General features: G+C 44.9%; 1 protein-coding gene across 4 annotated transcripts in view; it reads left to right on the top strand.

The window, feature by feature from the left end:
• Positions 1–14,384, top strand: part of ZNF777 (zinc finger protein 777) — a 29,204-nt gene extending 14,820 nt beyond the window's left edge. For 2 of the 4 annotated variants that reach the window (XM_074378941.1, XM_074378939.1), the window contains exons 5-6: positions 8,696–8,947; positions 12,818–14,384. In XM_074378941.1, coding sequence (XP_074235042.1) covers positions 8,696–8,947; positions 12,818–13,977 — 1,412 coding nt within the window. In that variant the 3' untranslated portion in view covers positions 13,978–14,384. The remainder of the gene's footprint in view (positions 1–8,695; positions 8,948–12,817) is intronic. The other 2 variants (XM_074378940.1, XM_039472891.2) reach the window with 1 other exon arrangement.
• The last annotated feature ends 6,347 nt before the right edge of the window (positions 14,385–20,731 follow it).

The raw sequence follows: 20,731 nt of genomic DNA on the forward strand, positions 1-20,731 counted from the left end.
CACAAAGTGTAATTTAATAAAAAAAAGAATAAAAAGGAACTCTTGGAAATTAAAAATGTCATAGTACAAATTAAAGAGTCAGTAGCAGTGTTGGAAGATAAGCACACATCCCAGAAAATTAAGCTAAAAGAAAATAAAATAGGGAAATCATAAAAATAAAGGATGGAAGGAAATAGGGAAAGAATAAGAAAACCGAAGGATGGAAGTCCAAAATCCAGATAATAGGAATATCTAGAAAAAAAGAGTAGCAAAAACAGGTGGGAATTGTCAACAAAATAGTTCAAGAAAAATTCCCACCAATTAAAGACATAATTTTCCAAATTGAAAGAGCCCACCAACTGCCCAGAGGCGGGAAGAAAATAGAGCTACACTTTCAGCACAAAATTTCAGAGCAGCTGAGAACAAGGAAACCTTACAAGCTTCCAGAGAAGAGAAGCAGATTCATGCACAGAAACAAGAATTAAAATGCCTCAGACGTTTTTAACCACATTGGGAGCTAGAAGACGATAGAGCAATGCCTTTCAAATTCCAAAGGAAAGTATTTTCCAACTTACAATTTAATATCTAGCCAAACTATTTTGATTAAATATGACGGAAACTGAGACATTTTGAGATGTTCAAGTCTCCACAAATCCTTTACCTCCCCAAATCCTTTATCAAACTGGGGGAGGTGCTTTGCTGAAACGAGGAAGTAAACCAAGAAGGAGGCATTAGAAACCCCAGCTTGAGAGAGAGGCAGATGCTCTCCCAGGGGCACGGCACAGGGGCATTCTGAGAAGTCAGCGGTGCACCTAGAGGCAGCCAGTCAAGTAGGGCACCTCTACAGGTCCCAGAATTTTGTCTTCAAGTAGATGAAATGGACAAGATATTTGAATATTTTGAGAGGAAAGTTACACACAAGGTTGGGGGACTTTGGAGCTGAGTTCATGATAATTAGTAGTAAGCTGGGCAAAAGAAGAAAGTGTCAGATCTATGTGCGAGAAGGTTTACAGGCACAGGAAGCATTCATTGTATATTACAGAGTTTAGTTATGAATAACATTGATATAATCTGGTGATGGAAACACCCAGTATTGATCCAACTAAAATTTTAACTAAACTATATTGGCAGGATCAATTCAGAAGAGATGGTCCTGACCTTCATCTCTTGGAAATCAATGGATGATACTTAAAACTGAAAATTCAAGGAGTAACAATATAATTGTTACTTAGAGTTATGGAGGTAAATGACAAAAGAGTCAGCTGAAATCATTGACGTGATTCCCAAGGGTAGCAGAAAATGGGGCAGAGGAGTGGAAAATAACTTTTTAAAAAATAAGTTTTGGGCTGGGTGTGGTGGCTCAGGCCTCTAATCGCAACACTTTGGGAGGCCGAGGCAGGTGGATCACTTGAGGTCAAGAGTTCGAGACCAGCCTGGCCAACATGGTGAAACTCCATCTCTACTAAGAATACAAAAACAAAACAAAACAAAACAAAAATTAGTTGGGTATAGTAGAGCATGCCTGTAATCCCAGCTACTCAGGAAGCTAAGGCAGGAGAATCACTTGAACCCAAGAGACGGAGGTTGCAGCCCCGTCTCAAAAAATAAAAAAATTAAAAAAGTTGTGAAAAACTGTTTACACTGTGTAACTTAAAAAAAAAAAAAACTTTTTAAAATCACATATCAAATTTTTAAAAAACCTAACAGAAAGTATAGCCATGAGAAGATTGGAAAGTCAGTGTCAACCAATATTTACTTGCTTTGAGCTAGCAGAGAAAGTTAATGTGGCAATACTGGTTTTTAATTTCAACAAGAAAAAATACAGAGAGAAAGTCCTTCATAATTTTATCTCAAGAGTCAGCAGTTTATTCCTTCAAATTTTATGTGCATATGATTACATACACACATAGCCTTAATCATATAAGTAATACATAGACATGCTATCATTGTAAAAAAAATTCAGACAATATAGAAGTATTGGCAAGTTTCTTTTTCAATGATATATCGTTGACATTTTTACATGTCAGAATATATAAATTTGCCATGTTCTTTTTCATAGAGAGTAGCATTCTATGTATTGATTTCATAATTTATTGGAATACTCTCCCATTGATGTGCATTTAGGCTGTTCACAAGTTTCAAGTGCTTCAGTAAAGATGATTATAAATAGATCTTCATGCGCTTGTCTGGAACTTATTTAGAATTGGATTTTCTGGGTCAAAGGATACACCCACTTAAAAATTTAATGGATCCTGGCAAATCCTTCAAATCACTTGTGCCAATTTACACGTCTTCATTTGTCTAAGCATGAAAATGTTTGTTTCTACACACTCTTGCCAGTAGCAGGTATTATTTATCTTTTTCTCATTTGCCAAAGTAATAGGTAGAAAACAGAGTATTTTGATGTTTTTATTTGACTTTCTATAAGGGTGATGTTGAGCATATTTTCATACCTTTATGATTACTAGTATGTCTTACTACTCTGGCAATAATTTTTTTTGTTATTCTTTTGGATTACTCATCTTTTTATTATTGATTAGTAAAAAGCTTTTGAAATAATTAAGGATATTAGCTCTTGTCTAGCAGTATGTCTGTGAATACTTCTCCAGTTTGTGGTTTACTTTTTTTTTTTTTTTTAAGACAGAGTCTCACTCTGTTGCCCAGGTTGGAGTGCAGTGGCGCTATCTCAGCTCACTGCGACCTCCGCCTCCTGGGTTCAAGTGATTCTCTTGCCTCAGCCTCTTGAGTAGTGGGGATTACAGGCGCCTGCCACCATGCATGGCTAATTTTTTTGTATTTTTAGTAGAGACGTGGTTTCACCATGTTGACCAGGCTGGTTTCAAACTCCTGACTCAAGTGATCCACCTACCTTGGCCTCCCAAAGTGCTAGGATTACAGGCATGAGCCACCATGCCTGGCTTGTGGTTTACTTTTATATTGTGTGTGTGTGTTTGTGTGTGTGTGTGTGTGTGTGTGTGTGTGTTTGTGTGTGTGTGGTAGCAGTTTTTAACTTTTATGTGTTCAAATTTATCAGTAATTTTTTTTTTTTTCAAACAGAGTCTCACTCTGTTTCCCATGCTGGAGTGTAGTGGCACAATCTTAGCTCAAAATCTCCGTAAACTCCACCTCCCGGATGCAAGTGATTCTCTTGCCTCAGCCTCCTGAGTAGCTGGAATTACAGGCATGTGCTACAACACCAGCTAATTTTTGTATTTTTAGTAGAGATGGAGTTTCACCATGTCGGCCAGGCTGGTTTCGAACTCTTGACCTCGAGTGACCCACCTGCCTCAGCCTCCCAATGTGCTGGGATTACAGGGGTGAACCACCATGCATGGCCCTCAGTTATTTTCTTTATGGTATCTGGGTTTTGTATCAAGGGCAGAAATATTTAATCAAGCTATTTTATTCAGTAAACACTATGATCACAGATCTTAAGTCTGTTAGGATCTCAAAAAAAACCTATAAAAATATTTGAAACCCAAAATTTTTCTGCCCTAGAAAACAAAAAGAAAATTGTTAGGTGTAAGTAATTAAATGCTTATTTTAACAAGCATCTTAAAATATAGCATTATATCAGTTCCATTAACTAATAAATTAGGTCTTCACAAATGTTTAATACATTTGAAAACAATATAGGATTTACCCCACCTCATAGGCATTCTTATGAACATGCATTATTACAAAGATTAAAAACCAATCACAGATTAAATGTTTCTTATAGCCAAAGCTACAAAAATCCTTTCAAAATAATTTATAGCAAAATTTATAGTTGATATGAGTTGGGCACATTTCATATATTTGGCATGAATAGCCAAACATCCTCCAGAATCAGTATCAAGTCTCATATGGCTACGAATAGCCTGTTCCTCAGCTTCAAGTTGTAAAGCTTAGGTACCTGGGCTTTTTTCTAATACTAGTATGAATTCATTATTTATACATAGATGTTTTGTTCATCAGGAGTTTGATGTGAAATATATGAAGGTAGCTTTTTTCCCCTTCTAGTCAGGAAGCCAGTTGTCTCCATTCGTTTTAAACTTTTCCCCACTGGATTGAAATGTTACCTTTTTCATAAACTATATTTTCACAACGTATATGTCTTTGATTACTTTTTTAAATGGAAGAACAAATTCCTGCTTATAAATAAATGCAGCTTGGTTGTCAGTACTCTTTCAAAAGTTGTTTGGGGTGGGGAGAGGTTTTTGGTGGAAAACACTGGCATTCCCTGCTCTCTAGCCAGTGGAGGGGAGGGTGAAAGTGCATACATACTGCTTGAGAGAGAGAGAGAGAGAGAGAGAGAGAGAGAGAGAGATTGAGAACGAGTACATGCCACAGAGAGGAGCAGGTAAGTGCCTGGAGCTCAGGGAGGAGCACAGCCTCGTCCAGCTGAGAGCACTGAAGAGGCTTGATGGAGTGGTAGACACTCGAGTTGAGTCTTGAAGTAGGGACAGGTGTTGGAGGCACTTGTCTTCAAGCTGCAGAAGTGTTGTGAGTGAGCTGCAGCGAGCCATGATCTCACCACCGCACTCGAGCCTGGGCAACACAGCAGGACCCCATCTCTTAAAAAACAAAATAAAACAGGGACTTCCTGCCCATCTCTGTCTTACTATAAAGCATTTCTCAGAGGCACAAAGCCCCCAGGTCAACAAACAGAGAGAATATTCAGAACTTTGGGATACATGTCCTGAAGCACGTCACTCTGGGGCCTGGATGGCAAGTTCTCTTGCAGCTTAGGTTCTTTGCAATATTTTGCCTTTAACAAAATTGAAAGAGAACCTAACCAAGTTTTGAACTGATAGGTCATTAGAAACAATTTTTGATGATATGTTGGCCGTGTGATCTTTGTCGCATATAATTCAGAAGTTTAGAATTGACAGTTCCATAAAAAAGCTGCTTCCAGCTCATCTACATACTTATGTAAATGAGGCTTCCCAATGTAAATGAGGTTTCATTTATAAAAATGAAAAACAGACTAAAATTGATTCTGAGCTGTACATTCTACAATAAGAATATTTATTTCCAGATAAGTAAACTAATTGGAAAAAAATTTCTATTCATCGTTATAAGAGATACGTTTCCCAAAGTTTCTTTATTTTCTGTCTTGGATAATTATTTATCATTTTATAGTGATAATCACTGAGGATAACTTAAGCCAGGAAAAAAAATGAACACTTAAAGACCTGTGGTTATTGGAAACCAAAGCAAAATTAAACTTTCAATTTACATACACATTTCTGTGGCAGAGTGGTAGATGAAGTGATGAGTAAAAGGCTTCTAAGCATACAAATATGTTCTATTAGGATAAAATTCTGTGGACAAAGTGGGAATAGAAATAGAAGTTCAAGGTGAAAAGGAATGATATAAAAATTCCAACTATCAAAGAAGAACTTGTTCATGATTTTTTAAGTGAATAATGGTGGGTTTAAAATTGCTGGGGTTCTTAGATTCCATTGGCAACATTAAAGGGTGATGGAAGAATTTATTTCAAAGTATCAATATTTACAATACTCCAGAAATTACATATTTTGCAGTTACTGATACACTTTATATATTTATTCAAAAAGGTGCAAAGGTGTACATAGTTTTAAAAATTATTTTAAGATGTAAGCAAGCAAAATATATATATATTTTTGAGACAGAGTCTTGCTCTGTCTCCCAAGCTGGAGTGCAGCGGTGTGATCTTGGCTCACTGAAAACCGAGTAGCTGTGATTACAGGCGTGCGCCACCACGCCCGGCTAATTATTGTATTTTTAAGTAGAGACAAGGTTTCACCATGTTGGTCAGGCTGGTCTTGAACTCGTGCTGGTCTCGAACTCGTGACCTCGTGATCCACCCACCTCGGCCTCCCAAAATGTTGGGATTACAGGCATGAGCCACCGCACCTGGCCAAGCAAGCAAAATATTTTAAGTAGTTTGTGAAGTCAGGGAGGAAGTTTTCCTGATGCGAGAGTCATGGTCCTGTTTGTGGAGGGATCATAACGATTTGGCACAGAGACAAGGATTGAAGACAGAGGAGAAAAGGCCCACAAAAAATGCAGCAAGACTCCGGGGAGAAAGAAATGGGCAGGGCTGAGGAAACAAGCCGAGGATTTCAGTGACAGGAGGAAGGAAGAGAGACATGACTTTCCCTGAGATTGGAGAGAAAAGGGAAGTGAAGATGGGGACTTTCAGCCACTGCAGGAAGAAGTAGAGGATGGAAGTTTGGATGACTTTTTCTTTTTCTTTTTTTTTTTTTAAGACGGGGTTTCACCACATTGTTCAGGCTGGTCTTGAACTCCCAACCTCAGGTGATCTGCGCGCCTTGGCCTCCAAAGTGCTTGGATTACAGGCGTGAGCCACCATGCCCGGCCTTCTTTTCCTTTTAATGGAGAATAGGACACAGACATCTTTGGAGAGAGTGGGAGCTCCCACAGTTCTGAGGGAGTGTAGCAGAGGTCTTCATTTAAGGCTGTGAGGGGTAAATGAGAACAGTAGAGCTGCTTTATATTCCATCTGCTCCCAAACCAGTTGGGCTGGTGAATCAGAGAGGCATTAAAGGAGTGCTATGCATCCGAAGAAATCCAGTGTAGGTCGTTTAGCCCCCATTTTTAGCCTGATGAGTTTGATTTCTTAGTAAGGGAATAAGTGGATTTGGGAGAGGAGCACAAGAGCCTCAGAAGGGCAGGACTGAGGCTGCTCGGTTCATTTGTCTCCTGGTTTCTTTTCTCTTTTTCTCACAGCACTTGTCACCTGCTAACATACAATGTAATTTATTTATTGCGTCTGCCACCTCATGTAAGATCTGTGTTTCTTTCACTGATATATCAAAAGCCATTAGACCACATGACATGTAGTTGGTGCTCAGTAAGTATCTGCTAGTAAACATTCAATGGATGAATGAATATGTTTGTGTATGATATATTCTGTTGTTACTGCAGTAAACATTTGTTCACCATAGCAAAAGTCTGGGAACGAAAAGTGAACGTTCTTCCTTAAGGAAAAAATGAATAAGCTAGGGTTTAATCCTGACCAAGGAATATATACAGCATTGTTAACAATGTGTTAGCACTATAGAAATTGGTTTGAGGCCGGGTGTGGTAGTTCATGCCTGTAATTCCAGCACTTTGGGAGGCTGAGGCTGGAAGATCACTTGAGGCCAGGAATTCGAGACCAGCCTGGCCAACATAGTGAAACCCTGTTACTACTAAAAATATAAAATATTAGCTGGGTGTGGTGGTGCATGCCTGTAATCCCAGCTATTCAGGAGGCTGAGGCACAAGAATCACCTGAATCTGGGAGGCAGAGGTTACAGTGAGCTGAGATTGCACCACTGCACTTCAGCCTGGGCAATAGAGGGGAAACTGTCTCACAAAAAAAAAAAAAAAAAAAAGCCGGGCTCAGCGACTCATCTGTAATCCCAGTGCTTTGGGAGGCTGAAGCAGGTGGATCATGAGGTCAGGAGTTTGAGACCAGCCTGGCCAACATGGTGAAACCCTCTCTCTACTAAAAACACAAAAAATTAGCTGGGCACGGTGGCAGGCACCTGTAATCATAACTACTCAGGAGGCTGAGGCAGGAGAATCGCTTGAACCTAGGAAGCAGAGGTTGCAGTGAGCCGAGACCACACCACTGCACTCCAGCCTGGACAACAGAGTAAGACTCTGTCTCAAAAAGAAAAGGGCGGGAGGCGGGGAAAGAAATTGGTTTGAAGGGATTTCTACAAGATATTTGAATAGAGGAACACAGAGGAGGACCACAAAGTGATTTTCCTTTTTAACACCAATAGTGACCCAAAAAAACCATATAAATGTATATTTATATACGTTGTTAAGAATAACAACATAAGCACAGAGAAAAATCCAAGCTAATTATAGGAGTTACCTGGGAAGTCATAACAGTGAAATGGGAAGTGAGAGAAGGGGAAGGCAAATTAGAAGGAAAAAAGTGCTGCACTTAAAAAACAAAAATGTGTTACAATCCCATTTATGTAAAATGACACCTATGTATGTAATGATACATTTGAAATTAGTCTACAGACCTATAGGCAAGTTTAAAAACATAAATTTCAGGGCAGTGTGTAATAGGATACTGTTTAACTAAAAACAAACTCAAATCTGGGGAATGTGAGTCTGTCTTTTGGACACCTCAGGGTATGGGGCTGAAGGGTGGGAGTGGTCAGGAGATGGTTGGCCTTTTCTTCATCACCCTGATTGGGAGGGAGTAGATGATAGAGAAACTGTGTACCCCTTGGCTGGTCTGAGAAAGGGAATGAACATCTCTTTAAAATAAACCCTGGCTGGGCACAGTGGCCCATTCATGCCTGTCATCCCAGCATTTTAGGAGGCTGAGGTGGGAGGATCACTTGAGCCCAGGAGTTCAAGGCTGCAGTGAGCTATGATCACACCACTGCACTTGAGCTTGGGTCACAGAGTGACACCTTTCTCTATTGAAAAAATAAGAGTAATAATAAACCCTGACAAATGCCGAATATATTTTTTAATTATGGAGTTAATGGAAAATAAACTTTGCATCTATTTTAACTTGACTACAGTTTGTATTGGTATTCAAAGCTACAGGGTCTCCAGAAAATTCTGTGTCTACTCATTTCCAACTCAGTATTACGTTTTTTTCATGGTCTCCAAGATAAGACTTATTGAGATGTAAATTGTAGGGCTGCAGAAACCTGGGCAGCTGGCATGAATGTGTTCTGGGTTCTTTTCTCCTCCTCCCCTCTCTCAGCACATGACGGGATCGTGATTAAGATCGAGGTACAGACCAATGACGAGGGCTCAGAAAGTTTGGAGACACCCGAGCCCCTGATGGGACAGGTGGAAGAGCACGGCTTTCAGGACTCAGAGCTGGGTGACCCCTGTGGGGAACAGCCAGACCTGGACATGCAGGAGCCAGAGAACACGCTGGAGGAGTCCACAGAAGGCTCCAGCGAGTTCAGTGAACTGAAGCAGATGCTGGTGCAGCAGAGGAACTGCACGGGTGAGTGCTGGGCGGGGAGAGCTGGGGAAGTGTGGCCATGAGGCCTCCCCGAGGGCCCCTGCCCCCTGGGAAAGCGGTGGTTTCTCCAGAGAGGTAGCTCAACACTGATGGGTCAGCAGATGTGAAGGAATTACCAAGCACAGCCTCAGGTATAGGCTTCCTGACTCGGGACTTAATAAGAATCCATCTCCGACCTAGGAAAGAAGTGGTTACATCTAAAGACTGGTTAAGGCAAGGAATGAAAGGGATCTCAGAGATCACCTATCCCACCTCTCATTTTACAGGCAGAGGTCAAATAGATGGGCAAGGTCACACAAAGTGGCAAAGCTAGACCTCTCCCAACATGTCCTTGATTGTCTCATGCCACCCTAGAAGCCTCAACTACCTTGAAGATGGCAGCCTTGGAGACCATGGTTTTGAAATAACGATGGCACTGGCATTCTCTGGTCAAACCTAGTCTTCATTTTGTTTAATTATAAAACTTCTTCATCACCGTGCTGCTCACTCTTGCTCCTTGTGAGTTCAAGAACAGTAAGGCGCTGGGGCTCACGGTGGCCTGATCCTAGGACGTTTTTCATGATGGATTTTCTGACGCTGAGCCATCCTGGCAGGCCCGGGAAAAGCCCTACTTGATCATCATGATGTATTTTTTGAATTCACTATTGGACTTAGGTAATAAATATTTTACTCAAGTTAGACAACTGTATTCATAAAGGAAATGAACCTTTTCTTGAATCATTCTCATCTAGTTTTGGAAACAGTATTCTACTGGATGTATCAGATGAACCGGGCAGCTTTTGCCCTTGTTCTGTATTCTGAAACAAAATAGGAATTGTGTTCCTTGAAAAACTGGTAGGACCCACATGGACCTTGTTTTTGTTTGGATGTTTTGTTTTTGTGAGTCATTCACCATTACATGTTTGTATAGTAATTTTATATTTAGAAATATATCCACATCCACTTATTTATGTTTTTAAACGTATTATATTGATTTAAAATGTTTAAAAATTATCTGTAGATAATTCCTCTATAATTTGCCTTTTTGCATCTAATAAAATACCATGGACGTCCCTCTTGGTCAAAAGATGTGAATCTAGGCCGAGAACAGTGGCTCATACCTATAACCCCAGCACTTCGGGAAACAAAAGCAAGAGGACTGCTTGAGCCCAGGAGTTCACGGCCAGCACAGGCAACACAGGGCACGGGATCTCTGCAAGAAATTAGAAAATTAGCCAGGCATGGCGGCGCATGCCTGTAGTCCCACCTCTTCGGGAGGCTGAAGTGGGAGGATTGGTTGAAGCTGGGAGGCTGAGGCGGGAGGATTGGTTGAAGCTGGGAGGCCGAGGCTGCAGTGAGCCATGATTGCATCATTGCACTCCAGACTGGGTGACAGAACAAGACCCTGTCTCAAAAATATGGACACATATGGATCTAACACCTTATTTTTAAGTAACTGCGTGGTATTTCAGAAGTATTTTTGACATAACCATGTTGTCTTTTATAAAAGAATAGTGAAAAGATATAAGGCAAATTCTGAGTTTGTTCTAAATTGGGACTGTCATTGTATAAACTCGATTGCCTTTTTCACAGCCCCCATTAATTCTAGTAGACCCTTTAGAAAACCACTAAACAGTAGTTTGTGGAATTTTGAGTCTTGAATTTTAGGGTCAAATGTTTGGTGTTTATCATTCCATTAAGAAAAAAAGCACCTTTGGCCAGGCGCAGTGGCTCACGCCTGTAATCCCAGCACTTTGGGAGGCTGAGGCAGGTGGATCACTTGAAGTCAGGAGTTCGAGACCAGCCTGGCCAACATAGTGAAACCCCATCTCTACTAAAAATACAAAAATTAGCTGGGCATGGTGGCGGGCCGCCTAATCCCAGCTACTCAGGAGGCTAAGACACAAGAATCACTTGAACCTGGGCGGCGGAGGTTGCAGTGAGCCGAGATTGCGCCACTGCACTCCAGCCTGGGCAATAGATCCAGACTCTGTCTCAAAAATAAATAAATAAATAAGAAAATAGAAAAAGGCACTTTTGATGCTCAAGGAGTGTTTAGCTCTTCTCAGGATCGATTTTCCCCTCTGCCTTTCAGACATACTCTGTATTTTCGGGATAAACACCAGGGCAACTAGTTACCACATGCTGCAGCTCCTTGATCTTTTAGGCATTGTGCTCCAAGGCTGTTCTGGGTCGCTTCCTGCTAAGAATCCTAACCAGGCGTCCCCAGACTCCGGGCCACGGGCCACATGCGGCCCCATGAGGCCATTTATCCGGCCCCCCGCCACACTTCAGGAAGGGGCACCTCTTTCATTGGTGGTCAGTGAGAGGAGCACAGTATGTGGCGGCCCTCCAACGGTCTGAGGGACAGTGAACTGGCCCCCTGTGTAAAAAGTTTGGGGACGCCTGATCCTAACACTACTGAGGCAGCCTTGACTCAGCACACCTGTGTCCTAATTGTCCCACTGTAGTTCACCGGCTGTAGAGGAGGCCAAGGAAGTGCTAAGGACAAGGAGTCACTAGTAACCTTACAAGACGTTGGCTGGGCCACGAACACCGCTAGCTTCAGTACATGTCATTTGAGGTGGTGGACCAGGTGGGTCCTAACCTGCAAGCTCTGGAACAGCCTAGGACTTCATTTTCTGTTTGCAAATATCACTTGATATCTGGGCTTGGATGACCCATCTGTGAAATGGGGAGAATTCTTGCTTGACTCACCCTATAGTAAGACACCGCACTCATGAAAAGAGAGGGCGGGTATGAGTGTTCTGAAAAGGTCTTGGTTTGTTTTTAACTATTCTGCCTTCTGTGTCTTCTGTCACAGATGGGTCCAGAGAAGTGAGTGACTTTCTCGTATCACACAAAGTTGGTGACCAAAAATATAACTCCCCAGTTAGTGCCAAATAAATACAAGGCACTTGAGAAAACTCAAACAGGAGTTGGGGGCCACTTCTTTTCTCTAAAACTTAAATTCTCAAAAAGGGCCAGGCTAGGGAGTCGAGGGGGCATCTCCTGGTGGGGCACCCACTGCATGCACCTGATCCAGTTTCGAGGGTGGTGGAGTCTTCTGACTGTGCTGGTCCATCTTCCTCCCATGAGAGGCTGCAGAAGGCTGGGTTCCTGATTCCTGGGGTGGGTACCAGTGAGTACAATGGGTTCCGAGGAGGGGTGGAGTGCTGTAGGTTGTGAAGACAGACGTGGAGAGGAGAGGGAAATTTCTGGAGGAAGGTGAGGAAAGGCACCAAGAGGAGAAATCTCCAAGTGGGCTCAGGAAAGAAGTGGGTCGATCTGAGCAGAGTTCAGGCAGAGATGTCCTCAGAGGGGCAAGATGTCCTGAGATGTCTCAGATGTCCTGAGAACCTGAGGAGTGGAGACCCTTTGGTACAGCTGGTAGACACCCAACCTTTAAGCAGCCTAAGGGAAAAGGGGGCGTGTATTCATATAATCAGAATATTGTAAGTAGGCCAGCATCGGGCATGGCTGGATTCCAGGTGCTCCCACACCGCCTCTGTGTACTGGTTTACGTCTTTCCTGCCGGGTCCAGCTCTGCCAGCAGTTTCCCATCATGACCAACAGGAAGCAGTCTCCCCTGCATTCTCCCTATAAAATCCCAAGAGGACTCTGATTAACCGATTTTAAGTCCTGACTCATTTCTGAACCAAACAGCAAGGGCAGCCTGGGTTACGCCGTCCACCCCGATGGGAGAAGGGAGTGGACCAGGGGGCGCAGGGAGAGGAGAATTTTTGAAAAGAAGGAATTTGAGCCAATAATGCAATGTTTTGGTTAGGGTGAAGCGATGCTGTACCTCCATCCCGGTCGGTTAGGGGCACCAGGCAACAGCTAATGACATTCTGTCTCTCTCTGTCCCTGGAGCAGAGGGGATCGTGATCAAGACAGAGGAACAAGATGAGGAGGAGGAGGAGGAGGAGGAGGATGAGCTGCCACAGCACTTGCAGTCCCTCGGACAGCTGTCCGGGAGATACGAGGCCAGTATGTATCAGACCCCGCTGCCCGGGGAGATGTCTCCCGAAGGCGAAGAGAGCCCCCCGCCCCTGCAGCTCGGAAACCCCGTGGTGAAGAGGCTGGCGCCCTCCGTGCACAGTGAGCGGCACCTGAGCGAGAACCGTGGGTCCTCGAGCCAGCAGCAGCGGAACCGGCGCGGCGAGCGGCCCTTTACCTGCATGGAGTGCGGCAAAAGCTTCCGCCTGAAGATCAACCTCATCATCCACCAGCGCAACCACATCAAGGAGGGGCCCTACGAATGCGCCGAGTGCGAGATCAGCTTCCGGCACAAGCAGCAGCTCACACTGCACCAGCGCATCCACCGCGTGCGCGGTGGCTGCGTCTCCCCCGAACGCGGGCCCGCGTTCAACCCCAAGCATGCGCTCAAGCCGCGCCCCAAGTCACCCAGCTCGGGCAGCGGTGGCGGCGGCCCCAAGCCCTACAAGTGCCCCGAGTGCGACAGCAGCTTCAGCCACAAGTCAAGCCTGACCAAGCACCAGATCACGCACACGGGTGAGCGGCCCTACACGTGCCCCGAGTGCAAGAAGAGCTTCCGCCTGCACATCAGCCTGGTGATCCACCAGCGCGTGCATGCGGGCAAGCATGAGGTCTCCTTCATCTGCAGCCTGTGCGGCAAGAGCTTCAGCCGCCCCTCGCACCTGCTGCGCCACCAGCGGACTCACACGGGCGAGCGGCCCTTCAAGTGCCCCGAATGCGAGAAGAGCTTCAGCGAGAAGTCCAAGCTCACCAACCACTGCCGCGTGCACTCGCGCGAGCGGCCGCACGCCTGCCCCGAGTGCGGCAAGAGCTTCATCCGCAAGCACCACCTCCTGGAGCACCGGCGCATCCACACGGGCGAGCGGCCCTACCACTGCGCAGAGTGCGGCAAGCGCTTCACGCAGAAGCACCACCTGCTGGAGCATCAGCGCGCGCACACCGGCGAGCGGCCCTACCCCTGCACGCACTGTGCCAAGTGCTTCCGCTACAAGCAGTCACTCAAGTACCACCTGCGGACCCACACGGGCGAGTGAGCGCGCGTCCCGCCGCCGCCGCCCGGCAAGGTGCGGGCTGAACCCCCTTCGGACACCGCCAGGCCCGAGCCCAGCGGGTGGGGACGGGGCGCCCCCCAGCCCCTTTACTGTGAGCTCCCCTCTCCTTTCATCCCTCCTCCCAAGGACATGGGGGCTGTGAGACCAGGTCCCTTGCTGGCACGTTTCCCTGGTGCCCCTGGGGGGGAGGGCGCGGACCTGGGGAACCCTTTCGGGCTGTTAATTTCCTTGACAATAAAATGGATGAAACCAATCAGCACGGGGGGCGTGATTTGGCCGCCGGCCACTCAGAGGGGCGGTGCAGGGCCATCTAGCTGGGGATAGAACTTTATAATTACCTTTTGGATACTGTGGTTCTATTTGATAATAATAGAGTAATTTTTAAAAGACGAGCGTTTCCTGTTTGCCGTTTTTGTTTGGTTTAAAGGGGCGGGGTTGAGAAGGCCCGAGGGACATGTGCTAGTGTCAGTTGACAGGTTCTGTTGGATCCTTTTTTGTGTGTCCCTTCTCCGTTTGGGCAGTGGAGTCGCTGATCCTGCCGGTTCTGAAATGGAGAGGAGGCAGCACTGACCAGCCTGAGTCCATAGAGAAGTCTAAGGGATCTCGGGAGCCTCTGGACCATCGCCTGTGCCCTGGAGTCCGCGAGGATGCTGGGAACTCAGGACGGAATAGGTCCCACTTGACTAGCACGGTCAGGGAGAGTGACGGTCACATTTGGAATGGACTGGAAAGAAGTTCCTGTAGCAAAAGCCGGACGCTTCCCTCAGGGCCCAGGCGTTCCTGCCCAGCTGGAAATGCAGCTGGCTGAAGAGTAGCGTGGCGGGAGGGAGGCCTGGGGAAGAGGTACAGAGGCCCCTGGTGCCAGTCTTTGGGGAAGCCACAAAAGGCACCAGTCAGAACATTTTTTATTTGAATGTTGTACCAAAGCTACTCTGGACTTGCTGAATGAACTAACAAGCCCTGGTTTCTCTAGGTATTCATTCATTTCCCATCTCCCTCCAGCTCTCTTACAGAAAGGGAAACTGCAGCCATATTACATTGCCCACAGAGCAATGTACTCTGCTGATGGCAGTGGCCCAGTGAGAATTCAGGCCACTCGAAGGGACAATTCATGGAGGCTATTAGAGTGCCCAGCTCAGCCCCGCACACTGGGGAAGCTGAGCTTCTGCTGAAAGCAAAGAGACTAGCCTGAGAGGAGGGCGCCGCTGAAGCCAGGACTGTCAAGTTGTGACAGGTTACTTGAAGGGTGTGCAAAAAAAGGGGATTTGGAGGAAGAAGGTGATACACTCTTGACTTTCAGGGGACCATAGAGACCATCAACTCCCTCTCCTTTATATAAAGAATTCGTGAGCTAAGCACAGAAAGGGGAAGTGATGGTACCAGATCTCACATGTGGAGCTTCTCCATTTACACTGAACTTCTAACTCAATGGTAGGAGATTAGGGATGGTGGCCAGAGGAGAGAGCAGAGGTCTGGGCTGGTGTGAAGGACTGAGGGGCAGTGTCCACCAGGACCTCAAGTGTCAGCTGTGGGGGCTGGTACAGATACATGGGCAGGTAGTTCTGGCAGTGTGCATGCAGCCAGCTTCACCAGGTGCCAGGCAGAGGAGGCCTGCAGGACAGCTTCCCCCCAGAAGGTGGAATCTGAGCTGGGCCTTTGGGATGGGGAGGATTTCCATAGATGAGAAAAATGAGGAAAGCTTTCTTGGGGCAGGTGGTCATAAAAGGACAAGTGTGGAGAGCTGGCTGCATATAAGATTGGGAACAGTGATAGATTAAATCCACTGAGCTGGAGGAAAGGGCCTGTCTAGGAAAAACAGAGCCAAATGTTGGCTTAGAGTAGACTAGGGGTGCAGAGAGGATCTAAGACGTCAGGGCTGCGGACTTCGACTCGGACCTTGTAGGAAAAACCTTTAAAGATTGCTGAGTAGGGGAGAGATGTGATGCAAATAGCTATCCAGGGGCTGAATCTGACAGAAGGCAAAGAAACCTAACAGTCAGATGTGGGAAAACCAGCTCTGTGCCACGGGCAGGTTGCAGGTAACAGAAACTGTGGGTGGAGATTGAAGGGATGGCAGGGGAAATGGTCCTTTTGAACGTGAGGATATTCGAAGTCTCAAAGAGTTGTTGGTGGAGAAATTTGGGGAGGCATTTGGTAGAGGGCTGTTGCTGCCCCAGATTTTTACTAGCTCTGGAATTAGAGAACCAAAGAGTGAAGGAAATGTCCAGCTTGAGTGGAGATAGAGGTGGTATGGGGTAGAATCCGTGTGGAGACCCAGGAGCTTCATTTGTTACATGAAGTTAGTATGGGGTCCAATGAGAATGGTGCTTGAGAAGCTTTCTTTTTCTAGGAAATCTGGGTGGTTTTGTTTTGTTTTGCTTGTTTGTTTTCTGAGACAGGGTCTTGTACTGTCACCTAGTAGGACAATCATGGATCATTCTAACCTCAACCTCTGGGGCTCACACAGTCCTCCTGCCTCAGCCTCTTGGGTAGCTGGGGGATTACAGGTGTGCACCACCACACCTGGCTAATTTTTGTTTTTGTTTTACTTTTTTGGAGATGAAGGAGTCCTTCTATGTTGCCCAGGCTCTCAAACTCCTATCCTCAAGCCATCTTCCCACCACAGCCTCCCAAAGTGCTGGGATTACAGGCATGGGCCATTGCTCCCATCTGAAATTTGTTTTTTTTTTTTTTTTTTTTAAGGATAAATATAGTCAAAGATTGGTACTTCTTTTTCTTTTAACTGACTGAATTCATTGCATCAATTAGAACAGCCTGGTTCATGCACCCTTACATCTCTGACTATTGTAATTCCATTTAAAGTCTTTCAAGACACATTATAGTATGTCAAGATTGGTGCATCTTACCAGTAGCTGGGCTGCTGTGACTTCCCTGACATCTACCTCCCCCTCCCAGGCTCTGATCCCCTCCTCATGCCTCTTCCTCCTAAGTGCCTGGCACCCTGTGCCCCAAATCATCTCTCCCCTTGTTCTGACTTCCTGCCACCATCTTGAATCTCACTTTCCATTTGCCCTAATCTCTGCTATTGGTCAGAGACCAACATCAAATAGAGGTCAGTTCCTAAAGTGTAGATAGCCTTTGGTGTCAAAAAGACATGACTTTAAACTTCATAGTTGTATGGCCTTGAACAAGTTAATCAACAAAACATCAATTTCCTCATCTGTTAAATGGGGATAATAAAGGTCTCGTTGTTCTGAGGCTTAAATAACAATAAATACATAGCAAAGACACTGGTGGACACTAAGGTGCCATAAGAGTTTACTAATTTCAAACAGAAGTTCAAGTTGGTAGTGGGCTAGTGTTATATCCTTAAAGAATGAATCTCTGAGAAAGAAACTTCAACAGGCAGATGTAGATTATTCTGATGTAAGAAAGTGCAAACTGAACCACAACTATATCATGGTCCTGATGTAAGAGTGGACAGGATTTCAGTTCACCCCTTGGCCTCGCTCCAGAGTCTGCAGAAGGTAGTACCCCACCTCGTAGGGTTTTCTGGTCCTCTTTCCCAGTGTTTTTCTTGAGTGCCTTTAATTTAATCAGAAAGTCCAACTTTTGAACTCCTAAGTTGCCTGTTGCCATTGGCCCCATAAAGCTGTATAGCAGAAGGAATAACTACCATTTATTGAGAGCTTCTTACTTTTGAAGACTTTACATACATCTCTTTATAACTGTTATGTACGTTCCATTACACCCATTCTATAGGTGAAGAGCTCCAGGCTCAGGGAGGTTAAGTGGGCCCAAAGTCACACAGCAACCAAATGGTAGAGCCAGGATTTGAACTCAGTTCTTTGACTCCAAAGTCCATATGCTTGGCCAAAAAGTTCTTTTCCTGAGGCCAGTATGGTTGTTGAAAAAAGAAAAGCTGGCCAGGCATGGTGGCTCACATCTGTAATCCCAGCACTTTGGGAGGCTGAGGCGGGTGGATCACGAGGTCAAGAGATCAAGACCATCCTGGCCAAGATGGTGAAACCCCATCTCTACTAAAAATATAAAAATTAACTGGGCATGGTGACACACAGCTGTAGTCCCAGCTACTCGGGAAGCTGAGGCAGGAGAATCGATTGAATCCAGGAGATAGAGGCTGCAGTGAGCCGAGATCGTGCCACTGCACTCCAGCCTGGTGACAAAGTGAAACTTTGTCTCAAAAAAAAAAAAAAAAAAACCAAACAAAAGAAAAAAGAAAAGTCAGCACCTCCTTTAAATTATTCCATTTTGCCTCCAGATTTTTTGACTGAAGATAAAATTGGGGGAAACAGAATTATTAAACAGAACATGCTCTGTGCATTTGCCAAAATGATGAATGCAGTAAGAGGATGAAAAAGAACCTCCGAGGCCGGAAAAAACCCTCAGCGCTGAGCCCTGGCGTTTTACAGCTCAGAAAGGAAGAGGGGAGGCGTTGGGTCCTCCAAGGTCACAGACAGGACAGGAAGGGCTGGTAGCGGGGGAATGCTCACTGTCTTACAGGCCCCCAGTATTTATTAAGCACCACTTGTGTGCAAAGCATTGTGCCGGGCTCCATGGAGAAACACAAGAGAATTAGGAATCCATGGCTGCCTTGACAGCGCTTAGCATCTGGTGGAGACCGGCAGCCTGGTTCCCTAAACTAAGCCTCTGGGGAATCTGGAAAGCTGGGCCCATCAGAGAGGCCTGTAGGCGGCTGTCTCCGCAAAGAATCACATCCCCAGCTTTTCTTCATCCCTCTTCAGTCGGTATAGCCTGAACCAGCCAGGTGTCTGTGGGAGACTTTTCCTGAAGCACTGTGGTGGCAACTCCTCAGATTAAGGGATCAGGGACAGAGGCCCTCCAGGCCCTACTGTTGCCAGGGCAACGTTGAGTCAGGCCAGGGCCTCTCCTCCAGCGTTCCAGAAAGCGTTGCTGCTGCCGAAGCCTCTTGTTGCTTCCCAGTCATGGTGGCAACTTCTAGATTGCAATTTGTAAAAAGTCAATTTTACATCTACCATTTCTAGTTGATTTCCTAAAAATAAGGGATTTCAGTTAAAATATAGACTCTAGCCCTTTTATTTCTGTTTTCTCCAAAGGACAGCTCCAGGTTAAATGATTTTTTTCTATTAAAAAAAAATAATAAGGAAGGTGAAAGGAAGGAAAAAAGGGAAAAGAGAGACCAGGATAGAACAAAAGGAAGAAAACATTCAACATAGTACTGTGGATTGCAACCTGTTCACAAGTCAGAACTAGCCACGAGTTTATTAAGGATAATAACCAAAATCACTACAATTCATTGAGTTTTACCATGATGCAGGCACTATCCCAGATCGTAAATGCTTTCCTTTCATTGTATCTTGCAACAATCTGTGAAACTGATGTTTGTGTCCCCTTGAACGGATGAAGTTCAGAGAGGTTCAACAATCAGCAGCCATGGTCACACGGCCAGAATTTAAACCTAAGTGTGTGGAGACCCCAGTTGTGTGCTGTTAACCACTGTTACATACTGTCTCCCAATTTCAACGTGGATCCTTAAAAAAGAGCAAAACATAACGATTTCTCTCTGATTTGCAGCTGTCACTATCTGTGAGCACAACATGTGAGTCTGGACCTGTCTCAGAGCACGGTTCCCTGGCTGCCTGGCCAGCTGAGTCCGGGCAACATGGGGATAGACACTGAGGTTCACCTGACCAGCTTAGAATAGGTGTTGCCAGGCACATTGGTGGTTAGAACGCCAATTCAGCTCCTGTCTTAGACTGAGCCCTTTATACCTTAGGGACTTTGGGAAGAGCACTGTTGTGGCAAGAGGCCACCCTTCTCTGTTTATTTCTGACGTTGGGACGTAAGAAGCCATTTGTTTATCAGTCAGAGGAGCAGTTGCATGAAGGAGATTATTATAAGGAAGACATACCTGCCCCCCAATAACATAAAATACACCTTGAGTTTAATCCTGCTGGCTCAGTGTTACCTCTAAGTTCTCACCATTCCCTCCCCGCCACTACCACTTGAATGAAACTCACTGCTTCTCTTTGTAAAACAATATCCAGGTTCTCAAAATAACTCGAGTATTATAGGATAGGAGCATCTCTGCTGTCTATTAATTTAGGTAATGGAAAGTTGAATTTTAATAACAAAGTGTACCAATGAAAATTTCTATCCCTGCTATAATTTTATTTAAGGAATGATTATCAGGACAACAGATTGTTTTTAAAATCAGTATAGTCTAATAAGTATAAAACCTTTTTAAAAATTAAATGCAGACCGGTGGCTCAAGCCTGTAATCCCAGCACTTTGGGAGGCCGAGGCGGGTAGATCACGAGATCAACAGATCGAGACCATCCTGGTCAACATGGTGAAACCTCATCTCTACTAAAAATACAAAAAATTAGCTGGGCATGGTGGCGTGTGCCTGTAATCCCAGCTACTTAGGAGGCTGAGGCAGGAGAATTGCCTGAACCCAGGAGGTGGAGGTTGCGGTGAGCCGAGATCGCGCCATTGCACTCCAGCCTGGGTAACAAGAGCAAAACTCCGTCTAAAAAAAAAAAATTCAATGCAATCAGTTATTCATTTACAAGATACACAAATAATAAAATTATGCCCTCAAATAGCTGAAATAGCTTGGATTTAAGCTAAACTCAATTAAGAAAAATAGACAAGTATGAAAGGTGAAATTTGCCATTTTCCAACAGAAGGTATCAGCCAAGAACTACATGGTTCCATGATCAGATTTGCTGCTGGTAAATTATTTATACAAATTCTAAAATTTGGCCGG

Source organism: Saimiri boliviensis, chromosome 10, assembly GCF_048565385.1.
Source record: "Saimiri boliviensis isolate mSaiBol1 chromosome 10, mSaiBol1.pri, whole genome shotgun sequence".
Lineage (NCBI taxonomy): Eukaryota > Metazoa > Chordata > Mammalia > Primates > Cebidae > Saimiri > Saimiri boliviensis.